This window comes from Petaurus breviceps, unplaced genomic scaffold (assembly GCF_028583685.1).
Source record: "Petaurus breviceps papuanus isolate PSGF00001 unplaced genomic scaffold, PetGlider_PUasm1.0 38, whole genome shotgun sequence".
In the NCBI taxonomy this organism is placed as follows: domain Eukaryota; kingdom Metazoa; phylum Chordata; class Mammalia; order Diprotodontia; family Petauridae; genus Petaurus; species Petaurus breviceps.
In genome coordinates, this window is record NW_027186304.1 from 89721818 (window position 1) to 89734317 (window position 12500).

The window sequence follows — 12500 nt, forward strand, 5'->3', positions numbered from 1 at the left end:
TATCTATCTATCTATCTATCTATCTATCTATCTATCTATCTATCTATTTTCTTTGTTTTGTTCTGGGGAATATTAGAGAATAAAAAGTGCCATGCTGTTGAAATGTATATAAACATTGTGATTGGCAAAATACAAGTTATAATTGATTATTTGTATTACTTCTAGCATTGTTGAGTCATTAAAATACATGAACTAATAGCTGTCATGTCTATTTTCCAGTTCTATCAGTGTCCTTATTGTAACTACAATAGTAGGGACCCAAATCGTATCCAGATGCATGTCCTGTCACAACATTCAATGCAGCCTGTCATCTGCTGTCCCCTCTGCCAGGATGTCCTCAGCAACAAAATGCATCTCCAGCTTCATTTGACCCATTTGCACAGTGTGTCTCCTGATTGTGTGGAGAAGCTGCTTATGACAGTAAGAATACAAAATATTGATGCATGTTTGACAGAATTTATCTAAAGGTATCACTATAGAATTTATATTTATTTGTACTTAAAGGCTAATTTCTTCTGATTTGTTGAAAACTACTATAGATTGTGTTTAAAAGGTCATAGGACCAGTTAGCTATCTCTTATTCTTGGATGAAAAAATAAACATGATATAAGGCATAATTAATTAATTAACATGTACTTTGTAGTCTTCCTTTATTTATGTTTACGTCTGTAGTATTTAATCAAATGATTAATCTGGGTCCTATGATTTTCAAAATTTCTTTGCTTTCATTATAACATCAACATATTTTTTTAAGAAATTCTTTAAAACCAGAACAGAGAAAAAGGGATTCATACAGCATTTCTACAGCATTGTTTGAAATATGAAAAAGAATGCACTTTTACATACAATTTTTATGTTTTGTTTAGAAACTCATGAAGTAGAAGTATGCTTCCAAAAAATATATAATGTGGCTTATTTGTAAGCAGTGCCATTTCTTTGGTGAATTTATTATTTATCTCTTTGATTCCCAAAGGTTCCTGTTCCTGATGTGATGATGCCCAACAGTATGCTACTGCCAACAGCCACCACTGAGAAATCAGAGCGTGATACACCTGCAACCATCATAACTGAAGGATCTGGGAAGTATTCAGGTAGGCAAATCTCTTCATAAGAACTGAATAATCTGGAAAAAAGGACTTCCCCCTTTTTTTTTTTCCTTTAAGTGTAATAATATTTACTGTTAACAGACAAAGAAAGGGGAGAAAAGAAAGGTATTATTAAGGGTCATTTTTTCCAAAGCATTTCTCCAATAGAGTGCTATTGGACCCAAAGGTGTAAAAGAGGACTTGCTTTTCCTCTTGGTGGACTCAGCTTCCAGCATGTCAACATGACTTTGTACTTGTTTGTTTTGATATAACTTTGATGTACATCCAGAGAATTATAATGTGGTTTAAATGAGATAATAGATGCATAATGTTATACAAATTGTGAAGCACTCAATAAATATCAGCTATCATTCTTATTGTCCAAGTCATTGTGTATGTCTTCATTCCAACAAATATTTTTGACCATCCATTGTGCCAAGCTCTCGGTTATATACTCTGAAGAATACACACAAATATTTCAGAAATGGCCTCTGCCTTTGAAGAACTTATAATCTAGTCAAGGAGGTAAATCAGATAGAAACTAATGTAAAACTGCCTTAAAAAGTCCCAAGAGCATGGGGATTATACAGTCTTCAAAGGCATGAATATCTTGTTGTCGAATATAGCTAGGTTTTTAAAACATCTACATTGTCCCCAGAAAATATAAAATGTGTTTGTGTGTCACTTTTCACCCAGTACACTTTTCTCTGAAAGACCTTTCTTTACTTCTTTTACCCAGGTGAAAGTCCTTTAGATGATAAAAACATCCCAGGCCTTGAGGAATCAAAGACTGGAATGGAAATTAAGGTTGAGGAACAGAAGCCACCTAAGGAGTCCACAGATATACCAGAATGGAATAAGAATGGCAGCAAGGATGTCAAGGTCACTGACTCACTGCAAGATCAATTAAATGAGCAGCAAAAAAGGCAACAGCTCTCTGTTTCGGATCGCCATGTTTATAAGTACCGATGTAACCATTGTAGCTTGGCTTTTAAGACTATGCAGAAGCTTCAGATCCATTCCCAGTATCACGCTATCCGGGCAGCAACTATGTGTAGCCTCTGCCAGCGTAGCTTCCGTACATTCCAGGCTCTAAAAAAACACTTGGAAGCAGGCCACCCAGAATTAAACGAGGGTGAACTTCAACAATTGTATGCATCTTTACCTGTTAATGGCGAACTATGGGCAGAAAATGAAAATATGGCGCAGGATGATCATGCCCTAGAACAGGAGATAGAAAGAGAATATGAGATGGACCAGGAGGGAAAAGCGAGCCCCGTAGGAAGTGATAGTAGCTCTATTCCAGACGACATGGGCTCAGAACCAAAGCGGACCTTACCTTTTAGAAAAGGGCCAAATTTTACGATGGAAAAATTTCTAGACCCATCTCGCCCATATAAATGTACAGTGTGTAAAGAGTCTTTTACACAAAAGAACATTCTCTTGGTCCATTATAACTCAGTTTCCCATTTACATAAATTGAAAAAAGTCTTACAGGAAGCATCGAGTCCTGTTCCCCAAGAAACCAACAGTAGCACAGATAACAAACCCTACAAGTGCAGCATTTGTAATGTTGCCTATAGCCAAAGTTCTACATTGGAAATCCACATGCGGTCTGTGCTTCACCAGACAAAGGCAAGAGCTGCCAAGTTAGAACCAAGTGGTAATGTAAGTGGTGGGAATGGCATTGCTGCGAATGTGAATAGTCCTGGACAAGGGATGTTAGAGTCAATGAGCTTACCAGCAGTTAATAGCAAAGATACCCATTTAGATGCCAAAGAACTAAATAAAAAGCAAGCTTCTGAATTAATCTCTGCTCAACCTCCACATCACCCACCCCAGTCACCAGCACAACTTCAGATGCAATTACAACATGAGTTACAACAGCAAGCTGCATTCTTTCAGCCTCAGTTTTTAAACCCAGCATTTCTGCCTCATTTCCCAATGACGCCAGAAGCGCTGCTACAGTTTCAACAGCCTCAGTTCCTTTTTCCATTCTACATCCCTGGGACAGAATTCAGCTTGAGTCCAGATCTGGGCTTGCCAGGCTCGGCCACATTTGGTATGCCAGGAATGGCGGGCATGGCAGGTTCCCTGCTTGAAGACTTGAAGCAGCAGATTCAAACTCAGCATCACGTAGGCCAAACCCAACTCCAGATATTACAGCAACAAGCACAACAATATCAGGCTACCCAGCCCCAAATTCAGTCTCAAAAGCAGCAGCAGCAGCAGCAGCAGCAACAACAACAGGCGAGCAAGTTGCTAAAACAAGAGCAAAGCAGTATTGGAAATGTGGACTGCCCACTAATGAAGGATTTGCCATCATATAAGGATACAGAAGAGATTTCTGAGAAGCCAGAAAAGCCAAAGCAAGAATTTACAAATGAAAATGAAGGACTCAAAGAAAACAAGGACATGAAGAAACAAAAACCCTTAGAACCAACCATCCCTCCACCCCGGATAGCTTCAGGGGCGAGAGGAAATGCTGCCAAAGCCTTGTTAGAAAACTTTGGTTTTGAATTAGTCATCCAGTATAATGAAAATAGGCAGAAAGTACAGAAGAAGAACAAAGCTGGAGAAGGGGAGAATACTGATAAACTGGAATGTGGGACATGTGGTAAATTATTTTCCAATGTTCTTATTTTAAAGAGTCATCAAGAACACGTACATGGCCAGTTTTTTCCCTATGGAGCTCTAGAAAAATTTGCTCGTCAGTACAGAGAAGCATATGACAAGCTTTATCCCATTTCACCCCCTTCTCCAGAGACTCCACCTCCACCACCCCCACCACCCCCCTTGCCTCCGGCCCCTTCCCAGGCTTCTTCTGTTGGTTCTGGAAAAATCCAGAGCACACCTCCTACTCCCCTTCAGGCTCCTCCCCCTACCCCTCCGCCCCCTCCTCCTCCTCCTCCTCCTCCCCCTCCGCCACCCCCTCCTCCACCTTCTGCTCCCCCTCAGGTCCAGCTGCCAGTTTCTCTAGACCTTCCCCTCTTCCCTCCCATTATGATGCAACCAGTCCAGCACGCTGCACTGCCTCCTCAGCTTGCTCTTCAGCTGCCACAAATGGATACCCTTTCTGCAGATCTCACTCAGCTTTGCCAACAGCAGCTTGGATTAGATCCAAATTTCTTACGGCATTCTCAGTTCAAGCGCCCACGGACAAGAATCACAGATGATCAATTAAAAATCTTACGGGCTTATTTTGATATAAACAATTCTCCAAGTGAAGAACAGATCCAAGAAATGGCAGAAAAATCTGGTCTCTCCCAAAAAGTTATCAAACACTGGTTTCGGAATACACTTTTTAAGGAACGGCAAAGAAATAAGGATTCACCATACAATTTCAGTAACCCTCCCATAACTGTATTGGAAGATATCAGAATTGATCCCCAGCCTACCACTTTAGAACATTACAAATCAGATGCATCTTTCAGCAAAAGGTCTTCTAGGACTAGGTTTACTGACTACCAGCTTAGAGTATTACAAGACTTTTTTGACACAAACGCTTATCCAAAAGATGATGAAATTGAGCAGCTTTCCACTGTCCTCAACCTACCTACTCGAGTGATTGTTGTGTGGTTCCAGAATGCCCGTCAGAAAGCTCGCAAGAGTTATGAGAATCAAGCAGAAACTAAAGATAATGAAAAGAGAGAACTCACAAATGAGAGGTATATAAGAACAAGCAACATGCAATACCAGTGTAAAAAGTGCAGTGTGGTTTTCCCCAGAATTTTTGACCTGATTACCCATCAGAAAAAACAGTGTTACAAAGATGAAGATGATGATGCCCAAGATGAAAGCCAAACTGAAGACTCTATGGATGCCACAGATCAAATGGTATATAAACATTGCACGGTATCTGGCCCAACAGACACTGCCAAAAACTCAGCTGTCACTGCAGCAAGTTCTGGCTCTGGGTCTAGTACTCCCCTAATCCCTTCCCCTAAACCAGAGCCTGAAAAGACTTCTCCTAAACCTGAATACCCCACAGAAAAGCCAAAGCCGAGTGACACCTCCCCTCCTTCTCAAAGCACCAAACCCATCCTTCCTGTAGCGACACCATCCTCAGATCCACAGCCTTCTGCCTCTCAGTCACAGCCACCAAAACAATCCCAGCTTATTGGAAGACCCCCCTCTGCCTCACAAACAACACCTGTCCCTTCCAGCCCACTACCAATCTCAATGACTTCTCTCCAGAACAGTCTACCTCCACAGTTGCTACAATACCAATGTGATCAGTGTACAGTTGCCTTTCCAACTCTGGAACTTTGGCAGGAGCACCAGCACATGCATTTCCTAGCAGCTCAGAACCAATTTCTCCATTCTCAGTTTTTAGAAAGGCCCATGGATATGCCCTACATGATATTTGACCCCAACAATCCACTGATGACAGGACAGCTACTTACTGGTCCTTTAGCTCAGATGCCACCACAGACAGGCTCATCCCACACGACTGCCCCTGCAACTGTTTCTGGTTCACTGAAGAGGAAAATGGATGATAAAGAAGATAATAATTGTAGTGAAAAGGAGGGAGGAAATAGTGGTGAGGATCAACATCGTGACAAACGTTTGAGGACCACAATCACCCCTGAGCAGCTGGAAATACTGTATGAAAAATATCTGTTGGATTCCAATCCAACCAGAAAAATGCTAGATCACATTGCACGTGAGGTTGGACTAAAAAAGAGGGTGGTACAAGTCTGGTTTCAAAACACAAGAGCTCGAGAAAGGAAAGGCCAGTTCCGTGCAGTGGGACCAGCCCAGTCTCACAAACGATGCCCCTTTTGCCGAGCCCTGTTCAAAGCAAAGTCAGCTTTAGAAAGTCACATTCGCTCTCGTCACTGGAATGAAGGAAAACAGGCAGGTTACAGTTTGCCACCGAGCCCTTTGATATCAACAGAAGATGGAGGAGAAAGTCCACAAAAGTATATATTTTTTGATTATCCCTCTTTGTCATTAGCTAAAATTGATCTCTCCAGTGAAAATGAATTGGCTTCCACTGTTTCAACACCTGTTAGTAAAACAGCAGAGCTGTCCCCCAAAAACCTTTTAAGCCCTTCTTCTTTCAAAGCAGAATGCACTGAAGACATAGAGAATCTAAATGCTCCTCCTGCTGAAGCTGGGTATGACCAAAATAAAACTGACTTTGATGAGACTTCATCAATTAACACAGCTATCAGTGATGCCACCACAGGAGATGAAGGGAATAATGAAATGGAAAGCACCACTGGAAGTACTGGAGATGTAAAACCTGCATTATCCCCAAAAGAGCCCAAAACACTTGAAACTTTGCCAAAAACAGCAACCACACCTACGACAGAGGGTTGCGATGACAAATTTCTCTTTTCTCTTACAAGCCCCTCAATTCATTTTAATGACAAAGATGGCGACCATGACCAAAGTTTTTATATCACTGATGACCCTGATGATAATGCTGACCGGAGTGAAACATCAAGCATAGCTGATCCTAGTTCACCTAATCCATTTGGATCAAGTAACCCTTTTAAATCCAAAAGTAGTGATCGACCAGGTCACAAGCGTTTCCGAACCCAAATGAGTAACCTTCAACTCAAGGTCCTCAAGGCTTGCTTTAGTGACTACCGAACTCCAACCATGCAAGAATGTGAAATGCTAGGGAATGAGATTGGCCTGCCTAAACGAGTTGTCCAAGTGTGGTTTCAGAATGCTCGGGCAAAAGAAAAGAAATTTAAAATTAATATAGGGAAGCCATTCATGATCAATCAAAGTGGAACTGATGGCACCAAGCCAGAATGTTCTCTATGTGGGGTGAAGTACTCTGCCCGTTTGTCCATCAGAGATCATATTTTTTCCAAACAACACATTTCAAAAGTGAGAGAAACTGTTGGAAGTCAGCTAGACCGGGAGAAAGATTACTTAGCTCCTACAACTGTTCGACAGCTGATGGCACAGCAAGAACTGGATCGTATAAAGAAGGCAACAGATGTTCTTGGCTTAAGTGTTCAGCAACCAGGCATGATGGACAGCAGTCCACTTCATGGTCTCAGTCTGCCAGCAGCTTACCCAGGACTACCTGGCCTTCCTCCAGTTCTTTTACCCGGAATGAACGGTCCATCTTCCTTGCCGGGATTTCCACAAAATTCAAACTGTAAGTCATTAACAGGAATAAGACAATTTAATTGATTCATTATTAGCATGCAGCCAATCATGTGTAATTAAGAATGATGTGTATTCCAATTTTCTTTTATTTTTAATAGGAAGACATTAAATTTTGTAAAAATATATTTAATGATTATAATAAATAACTAGACTATATAATTCAACCAAGTAACATGCAATATTGTACCATAATAAGGATTCTATTTAATCAAATACCCAGAAACATTTTAATTTATTTGTACAGTTATATTTTGTCAGTTTTATATAACAATTCAGTAGTGATGTTAATAACATTATTTTATATAAGGTGTAGCTTATTTGGTGTATTTATTAGGAAAATACATGAATAGTATCTATAATCTAAATGTATATTCTCACAAAATTTAAATGGGAGGTGTTTTTTTCCTAAGTGCCAGGGAATTCAAAAGTTAAGAGTCCTAGAGACCCACAATATATCCAACAGTAAAGTCTGTGTTTTTAAAAAAATGTAATATCCATGGAATGTTTTAACATTGCTATAAGAAATTTAATTTTTTCGGTACATACCTTCAAAAATCATAGTATTGGTATTCCATTAATATTAATTTGTATCTAATTTTTTTCAAATAAAGACTCAGAATTGGGATATAGTTGAAAGAAAACTAGATTTGAATAAAAAGACCTGTGTTTGAATAATGGCTTTACCATATATTAGCCTTGCAACTTCAATTGTCACTTAGCTGGTCCTCAGTTTCTCTGTCTGTAAGATAAAACAGGCTTACTAGATTATCTCTTAAATCCCTTTCAGCTCTATCTAGATCCCATTAACAAATGCAAGAGTCTACAAAATTAAAAACTGGGGGAAGTTATAGGGAAAACTGTAGGTATTTGAATCTACAGGTCTGTGTTTGATAAAAAGATAGAAACTTACAGTGGCTAGTTCTGTTTTGACATATCTGCAGAGATATTGAACATCAGTATGTAGGAAGTATTGACTATCCTTTGTCAGGTAGTGATGTAATAAGACAAATAAAAATCTAATAGAAATTAGATAGAATCCATTAGTAAAAAATATTAGTCCTCGACCAGTTCACTTTTCTTGAAAATAATTTTTATTTTCAAAATTAGAAAAGTGAATGTCTTTTTAAAAAAATTAATATTTAAAGATTTTTTTCCCCTAAGAAACTACTCAGGTAGTTTGAGTACATGTATTCAAAATTCATCAATACTTTTCCCTCTAATTTGGCTGAAAGATTCACTAATTTTAGTCTCAGTTCTTCATTTCCTATCCAAATCTCAATATTTAGAACTATATTCTCCCACAAAAATAAATTTCCAATTAATTTTTAAAGGAGATCATAGTAAAGTAGAACTTTTATGCATTTTAAATATTAATTTTACTGACCTGAAAATAATATCCAATGGCATTACTGCTAACTTTAGAAAGCAAGTACTTTCCGATTGAGATTGAATCTAAATGTACAAAATGACATCAATATTCAAGGTTATTATCAGTAAAGGTTAATTTTTTTAAGAATTTACTTTTATTTTAGTGACTAGAATATTTCTGGTGAGAGGAGTTTATAACTTGAAATCAGGACTGTATTTAAATTCAAGTTTCTACCTTTGTGATATCTGAAAGTATGATTATAAAAATGAGATTGCTTTTGCTTATGGAATGTCTCATTACTTTATAAAATCACATTTTCATATATCATTGATGTAAATGCTTTAAGTGTTTAAAAATGCCATTTGCAGGAAAAAAAAGTGTGATCAACTGTACATACATACACACACATACATATAGATGCCATAGTTGAGCCAAATAGAATTAAAGTAACTGTGCCTTTAATATACAGATCTGGCTTGATCAATGAGGACCATGCTGTTGCCTCCCTAAGTGGTGGTCAAAGCATCTTGTTTTTTCTATTCATTGGGTCAGAAGGGCTTTCTTTCCTACAATGGATTCTTTGGCTGATTGCCCTCCTGTTTTTGTCAAACTGTTACTAGTACCCAAAGTGCCCATAAAAAAGAGAAGTGTTTGAAATACCATAAACAAACTAACTTGTTTTCTCATTTGGTTATACACAAATGCTATTTATATTCCCCCAAAACATTAGAGACCTGTTTATGAAGATCAGAGATGCTAGGAAGATGTTATTTGCCTAAATTGCTCCTCAGCCAGGAACATCTTTAAATGCACTGTGCACTGGATAGCTCAGAGCTGTCTTATCTGTTGCCTTATTAAATCGTGGACCAAAGCAGACCAGAGAGTGTTGTAAAGGTAAAAGGTCCGTAAACATTGTTAACTACTGGAATTTGTAATTTCCCCTGAATCAGTCCTTTGTTCGTGATAGATTTTAAACATTAGCACAGTAGTATAATCAGTGGGATACCAACTGAGTGCCAGTGGCAGACCATCTCTCTGCCCTTTCAGATCACATCTTTTTTTAGGTTAATTTACCTGTGGTGATTCAAGCTGAATATTTAACTGGTTGGTGAAATCTTCTTTCTAGATTTTTCTATCTCAGTACACTGAAAGGCAATCACCACCCTTGTTTTTATAAGAATTGTTCACATGGCACCTAAGGGAAATGAAGAGAAAGTATCTCATAAGAAAATATCATCTACAGTTTTCCAATATATTGATAACTTACTACAAACATTCTCTATAGGATGGAATCTAGTATAAGGCATGTTCATATTAGATCACCTTTATAAGATTTATTTACCAAAAGGATCTACTACTAAGTTGTTTTGAAATGCTAAGTCAGACCCAAGAATCCCAAGTCTATCATTTATAGACATGCTCCAGGGTAGGAGTTGTATTTGCAAAGTAAAAAGACTAATTCCATAAGCCACCCATGGAAATCAGTTTCTTTACCAGGAATAGTAACATACCTTATTATTTTGTAGATGAAATTTCCATTCTTACTGGCTCCCAGGTATAGTCCATGTTCAGCTTCCTTACATGGCCCTTTTAATCAGTTTCCCTACCAATTACTCTAACTGCATAGCAATTCTCAGTTACTAGGAGACCCTTTTTCATCAACAGTTTATTTGCTGTGTGCCTCAGAGTTACTGTTGCTCACACTTTTCCCCATGAAATTTAGATATTATTTTTCCAGTATTTTCCATTTCACATTCTACCTCTATTTTTAGTCAACCAAATTCCTCTATTGTGATCATGTGCTAAAGGGGAAGCTGGCAATAAAAAAAAATATATATATGCCTATATAAACCAAAATAATTAGAAAAATTGTAGTTTACTTTTCATCATTTGGAATGTTGGTTTACTTTGGCATTCTGCTCAAGGTAGACAGGGAAAGTACTTAATTTTTTACTTTTAACCCATTCACTTTCTCGTATTCAAGTGGGATGTGCTTTTCAAATGTTACATTGCTCCATGGGAATACTGCTGACTCCAACTTTTTAAAAATGAAATCTAAAAACATTTCTATTCTTATAAATTTTTTTCTTACCTCAATTTGGGGTTGCTTTACTTAATGGAAACACTTCAATTATTTTAACACAATCTGTCTGGTGCCATGTAAGTGATAATTACTTGACTTGGAAAAATTAATTTCCCCTTTTGGGAGATGTTAGTAAAAAGAAATTTGGAAAAAATACATATATATATATATATATATATATATATATATATATATATATATATATATATATAAATACAGTGGTGAAGCAGGTATTTTCTCTGAAAGCATTACTTTCTGGAATCGACAGCTATTTCTGAAAAACTGATGGTGGTATGATGTTATTCCCAGAAATACTGTTTTCTCTGAGTGGAGTTTCTAGGAATTGAGGTGGAGATTGGGGTGTTTAGTATTACCACTCTATATAGGCATGGAAAATTTGACGAACAGTTAGTTTGAAGTTGCCACCAATTCTGCTACATTAAAGTCACATTTCAGTTTTTCTCCTCTGGTTTCCTAATTTTGTGTTATAAAACTGTTCCTTTGAACTACTAGTTACCGATTCCTTATGAAGTTTTATCTTTTACTAACAAATCTAGTGTATTGCATGTTGACTTAATAGTCTCTATTCTTCCATATTTGTCTTTTTTCCTGAAATTTTGCTCATAGTGTACAACTGATAATTTAGCCTTGCTTATTCTAGCAATTGCCTACCTGTATCAGCCTCTCTTCCCCTTAAAAAAAAGTCTGATAATATTTCAACACAGTGTCAAGTGACTTTTAAGATTCATACTGTAGTCTTCTAAAAAGCTTCTATTACTCTATAATGTGCCCTGGAGATGGAACTTCTAGACCTCATTTGGGAGAAAAGCATGAGTCAACAACAATGATCTCTTTTGCTTTCTTTTTACTTTGCTATTATCTCTCATATATCCATTTCCTTAAGTTTTCTTTTATCCTAACTCCTCAAGTCACTGAGCTAGGTGAAAATTAATTTCATAGTCTCAGTTTGAGCAGGAAGGGAAAAAAAAAGCAAACACCAAACTGTTCTTTAAAATTAAGTGTTCAGTTATTAAGTATGAAGGCTGTTGTACTACAGCTAAGGCTAGCTTTATGAAAGGTAGAGTAGGAAACTCTCTAAATAATATGATTTCCAGGATTCCAAAAAGTGTCTATACCCCAATATGCCTTCTCCATCAGTCTCACTGATGCCAAACCATGAGAGACTTGATTCTTTGGTTTAGCACTTTGCTATGAAAACTCAGAATCTCTCAACTTCCAAAGTAACACACTAAGTTTTATTAGTCAAGGATTCCCAAGGGAATGCATTTATCTGATCCTTTGCTAAAACAGGTTTTATAGGGAAGGAGGACAGAGAAAGTATTGGGTGCAATAGTACTATGAAGTAGTAGATGGCAGAGTGGGAAGGGTACATACAGAAAGGGAAGACTGTGAATACCACAGGTTAACTCTCCCAAGTCCTGATTTTTGCCTAGAAGCAGTTCTATCTAGATCTTAACATATACCGTGTTTCCCCGATAAGAAGACCTATCCCGAAAATAAGCCCTCCCCTTACTGTGTAAGATTCCTCTAAAATAAGCCCTCCCCCGAAAATAAGCCCAAGTGAGATTGCTCCTGTAGTGAAGGTGATCCCCTGCGCTACATTACGGTACCCTCTATATGCACAGTCCCCCTCCCCCCCGCCCCCCCCCCCCCTCGCCACCCCCCCCCCCCCCCCCCCCCCCGTGAAATGCACACCGCGCTCCAAGCTGCATCCAATCAGAGCTGCAGCAGTGAGCACGTCATCCTGTTCTTCCCCAGTGATTTGCTTATTGAATAAAGGTACATTTTTTTGTTCACATTTACC

At 38.1% G+C, this 12500-nt stretch overlaps 1 protein-coding gene across 5 annotated transcripts in view; it reads left to right on the plus strand.

Annotated features, from left to right (window-relative positions):
* ZFHX4 (zinc finger homeobox 4) overlaps nucleotides 1–12500 on the plus strand; it is a 239808-nt gene that overhangs the window by 220778 nt on the left and 6530 nt on the right. For all 5 annotated transcript variants that reach the window (XM_069100148.1, XM_069100147.1, XM_069100145.1 and 2 more), the window contains exons 8-10: nucleotides 220–420; nucleotides 974–1091; nucleotides 1825–7212. In XM_069100148.1, coding sequence (XP_068956249.1) covers nucleotides 220–420; nucleotides 974–1091; nucleotides 1825–7212 — 5707 coding nt within the window. The remainder of the gene's footprint in view (nucleotides 1–219; nucleotides 421–973; nucleotides 1092–1824; nucleotides 7213–12500) is intronic.